Source organism: Ruditapes philippinarum, unplaced genomic scaffold, assembly GCF_026571515.1.
Source record: "Ruditapes philippinarum isolate M1 unplaced genomic scaffold, ASM2657151v2 ctg13224_1_1_1_1, whole genome shotgun sequence".
Taxonomy (NCBI): domain Eukaryota; kingdom Metazoa; phylum Mollusca; class Bivalvia; order Venerida; family Veneridae; genus Ruditapes; species Ruditapes philippinarum.
Window position 1 is genome coordinate 42045 of NW_026865717.1, and position 4783 is coordinate 46827.

General features: G+C 33.1%; 1 protein-coding gene across 1 annotated transcript; it reads left to right on the top strand.

Moving 5' to 3' along the window:
- The first annotated feature begins 230 nt into the window (after positions 1-230).
- On the top strand, positions 231-4531 carry LOC132730070 (mannose-P-dolichol utilization defect 1 protein-like). The gene is made up of 5 exons (XM_060715920.1): positions 231-918; positions 1501-1566; positions 1905-2037; positions 3161-3366; positions 3727-4531. The coding sequence occupies exons 1-5, from the start codon at positions 894-896 to the stop codon at positions 3741-3743; spliced, it is 447 nt and encodes a 148-aa protein (XP_060571903.1). The 5' UTR covers positions 231-893; the 3' UTR covers positions 3744-4531.
- Positions 4532-4783: the final 252 nt, after the last annotated feature.

Genomic DNA, 4783 nt, shown 5'->3' on the forward strand with positions numbered 1-4783 from the left:
TTTCAATTGTTTCTAACTGTGAAATGAAGTATGAGTGAAAATTAAAAATAAATATTTCAGTATATCATTGAATTTAACATGTACGTAGTTTTATCTTCATTAGGTTTGTCTATCTAATAGTGTTACTTCATTATATTTATGGTAAAAACAAGCATCAAATATATTTTTATAAAAAGTTTTCGAAGTCGCATCCCAGATCCAACATGTTTATTTTGCAAGAACATGAAACGTTCAATTTTGCTTTGGCTCCAAATATCATTGCAAATTACAAATCGATTCGACATTTAAAGTACATCACTTTAAATCGCATATTTTAAGTTTCATATCCAACACATAATTTTGCAATCTTACGCACAGTATGGCTGACGTTATCGCTATTGTTATGTATATAATGTAGATACTTGTTTAATATAAGTAGTTACAAAGTTCATTTTTATCATAGATGAAAATAGGTTGCTCGTCGTCCTTGTTCAAACGTGGCCACTTGAGACTAGATTTGAGCCGTGTCACGACAAAACCAACATAGTGGGTTTGCGACCAGCATGGATCCAGACCAGCCTGCGCATCCGCACAGTCTGATCAGGATCCATGCTGTTCGCTTTCAGTTTCTGTACTTGTAATAGAGTTGGTAAGCGAACAGCATGGATCCTGATCAGACTGCGCGGATGCATGCTGGCCGCAAATCCACTATGTTGGTTTTGTCATGACACGGCTCAATTATATACTACTATACTAGTACGTCACGTTATTGTCCTCAATATTAACATTCTAATTTATCAGTCGTATTTTCGGATTATTAGATTTGAAAGTTGACAAAAATATGTGATCAGGAAGTTTATTGTTTTAATCATAGGAAAAAGTTAGAAATAGTTCAGATACATTTTTGTTTCAAAATGGAATACACAACGCATACACAGGGTATAGATTTTACTTTTGTCCTAAATACATGTATGTCTAAATTGTATCGTCTATTTACCTAATATTTAATGCCTCTGAAATGCTTTTTTTTTTCGTTTGTCAAAAGCTTTTATTTTTAATGTCTTGTTTAATAGTTTCCAAAAAAGTTACTTATTAGTCAATTACTTGAACCATCGTGTACTACTGTTGCTTTTTTGCAATTAATAAAACGTATAGTGATTTAGTATTTTGTACGGAAGTCAAAATACTTTACATAGTTAACATTTTGCTATTTGTATGACAAATGATTTCACATGCTCCACATTCTTCTGGAGATAAGTATCTAAATTTTTCTGAAACCATTATTTTAACGTTATGAGACTTTTGTAAATGTGTTGTTTTTTTTTTTCGTATCTGAGACATAATATGCTTCGAAAACGAACGCAACATTAATTCAACTATACATGTTATCAACATAAGTATTTTCATACTTTACATATGAATTAACATGTAAATTCATATAAGGAAGAACAACTCTACACCGAACATAGACGATTGGACAGTGTTGCATTTTGACTTAAATCATTATTTTTCTTCCTTCAGGTCCGTGTATGCTGTCTGTGTTCAGTAAGACATTAGGATATGTTTTGATAGGAACCATGACTGTCAGTAAGTAATAAACATAATTTAGCTTATTTTATTAAGCATATGAATCTCAATCTGCGGATGCATCAACATTCTACCAGTTCATGTTAAATGTTGAATTATGTTAAGCCGGTGATAGGGGGTGTGGACGGTAACTTGCACTTTCCAGTACCGTCCATGAAAAGGCTAATCAATCCGAACCTGCAACATTTACAATTTTGGCTTTCTTTAGGGATTCTTATTTTCTCTACTCATTCGGCTTCTGTCCGTTTCTTTCTCCATTGTAGGCAATCGTTCATTTCTACAATGTTATTTCAATCTAAAAACACATTTTTTTTTACTTCTACGGATTTCTTTTTTAGGTCTGATACCACAAATTGTAAAGATATTGAGAAAGCGGAGTGCTTCTGGAGTCAGTTTCGTTAGTATTTTGTTGACGCTGGAAGCGTCTTCGGCAACTGTCGCTTACGCCATACAAAAAAGATTTCCTGTAAGGTAAGCCACTGTTTTATACATTATTACAGCAAATTATCCTGTTCAAACGGATAGAACAAAGGAATAGTGAAATATTACAACATTTTGATCTGCACTGACTCAACTTTTTTTTTCTGATAATTTAAGAAAAAATGCATTCATACATATTTGAATAAGCAGTAGGAGGGCCTTCGTGGTGAGGAGTGATCGCGGGTGGAGCCGCCACGAGTGCAGATCTTGATGGTAGTACTGTAGTAAATATTCAAACGATAATGACATTGCTGGATTATGATACTGTTTAAATAGTTTGTATATTAACGATTAAGACGTATAAATTACATCTAATGATAACAAGAACTTTGATATTTTAGCCTTTCTCAATATAAATATAAAATTATAATAATTACAGTCTGAATAAAAACATCATTAAGGGAGGAAAAAACATTTGCGGTGGTTTTAAATATTGAATAAAAAGGTTGCTGACAGAAACGTGTTTAATTAAAATGTTTAGGACATATTAATTTCTGCAAATTTCTCTACGTGCTGTCATGTATGTGTCTCATTATAATTAATTAACTAATTTGTTCTTATTTTTATGCGTTGCTTCTTAAGCCAAGAAATAAAATAAATCTAAATGTAGGTCTACGCTATTTAGTAAATACTAAATTCTTTTTTTGTTCGATCATTCGTTCTTTCGTTCCTTTTTTTATTTTTCTATATTAATTTCCTTTTCTTTACTTGTCCTTTATTCCTTCCTACATTCTATCCTACCTTTATACGCTCCTTTGTTTGTTCGTTTATTCCTTCATTCCTTCGTTTGTTCCTTCCTTAGTTCGTTCCTCCGTTCGTTTGTTTTTTCCTTCCTTCCTCCTTCGTTCTGGTATTCCTTTGTTCCAAGACTGGCTTCAGTGCGCCCAAATTTCATCCACTTAACACTCAATAATCGACTTTTTTCATAAGGATAATTCCTCTATTCCATTTATTCTAAAGCTATCAACTTTTCAGTAAAAACAAAACTTGTTTGTCATTTTTTTATTCTTTTTGTGGACATTCATTCTTTTCTTCCGAGACATTATATTCTATCAATTTTTTAAGAAGTTTGAACCCGTTCACTATTGACCATGATTTCTCTGTTTACTTGCAGTGCATGGGGTGAGAATATAGTACTGATGCACATGAATGTGGTGCTGATTTGCCTCCTACTACGCTACAACAACAAACTGAAAACATCTATAACTTTTCTAGCAATATATATATTGTTTATGCTATTAACTGCTGTGGCCAACTGTTCCCAGTCAGCTTGTATGGGGCCTATATCTATTAAGCATGCCTGCAATTGCTGCAAGCAGGGTAAGTTAGCGTTTGTTCAAATATTAATCATTCGGCACAGGCTTTCGAAAACAGAATGTTTCTCTCTGAGTCTTTTAGCAAAGTAAATACTTATTACACGTATAACCAAATACTTGTTCCATGTTGAGTCCGGTAATTGTGCCATATAATTATCTTATTCATGTAAGTGTTAAAATGTATTTTAATTTTGCAACATACTTTACTTTTTTGTTCGTATTGATTTCTGTTGTGCGCAATAATGGTTATGGCATACGATTCAATTTGCTGTTTACATCAGCTTTGTTTTACGTCATTTATCAAATAAAGAGTTTAGTTAATTTTTCTGTTCCCCTAATTATGATTCTTGACTTTCACTTGCAGTTAATACAAATGTATAAAAACCGGAAGACAAAAGATCCAGGTCAGCTTTCAGCAACTACGGCATTTTTATGTATATTCCAAGGGTTCGGACGCCTTACGACGTCAATAGTTACAACCGGTGATGACGTCATGATATATACCTTTGCTGTCGTCACGCTATTAAACATTCTTCTCTTTTTACAAGTGATATATTACAGACGAAAACTGAAGAAAGTTTCTTGAGATAGTAAATGACTTATGACTCGAAGTCTATTGGAAGTAGACTTGCTTTCAAAAATATAGGTAACAAGCGTTGGGAAAGCTACTCGGGCAAAATGTTTAGTCTTTGAAGAACCGCTAACTGTTTCCAGAAAAACAAATGAAGATGTAAGAATGAGAAGATACCGCTTCTGTCGGGTCGCCAACAGCGGGCGATGGTCAAACCGACAACCTTCCACCGGTAGCTGGGTGGCAATTAGTATACATTTTAGTCAGTCAAAGGTTCATAAAGTTGACAGAAATTTACCTTTGCATTATATGTATGTCGGTGGTCACTTTCAAAATGGGCCAATGTTTCATATTTATATATGTAATTAAAAACTTTTTTTCGGGAGATACCTTCGTGATAATGCGCTTTGAAATGGAGTGATATTGCTATTTAATAAAGAGTGCTGATTTATTGATGTTAATTAAAAAACAATTGACCTATAAGTATTTGCTGTTATGTGTTCGTATGTCGCATTTTCAATTTGTATGATGCATATTTTTATGTTATTTTGTACTTGATGGAAACTTTATTTCAATCTTAATAAATCTTGAAAATCTGTTGAAAGCCTTACATGTTATTGCTGCTGCTGCTGCTGCTGCTGCTGCTGCTGTTATTGTTGTTGTTGTTGTACATCTTTATACATTGAAGTTTTAGTATTCGACTTAATAGGCAAATGCTTGATGTTTTTTATTTTTAAATATATCTTATAAGAAAGAAACCGTCATATTTCAATTTCCATAGTAAGCCAGTACTAAACAAACGGACGTTTTTCAAAGAAGCCCACTAGGAATCTTTAAATAATCCCGTATT

Excerpts from the sequence above, each read along its gene's own strand:
- LOC132730070 (XM_060715920.1), top strand. The coding sequence starts at position 894 with ATGGAATACACAACGCATACACAGG. Across the intron at positions 919-1,500 it reads ATACACAACGCATACACAGG|GTCCGTGTATGCTGTCTGTG; the intron begins GTATAGATTTTA and ends TTCTTCCTTCAG. Across the intron at positions 1,567-1,904 it reads GATAGGAACCATGACTGTCA|GTCTGATACCACAAATTGTA; the intron begins GTAAGTAATAAA and ends TTTCTTTTTTAG.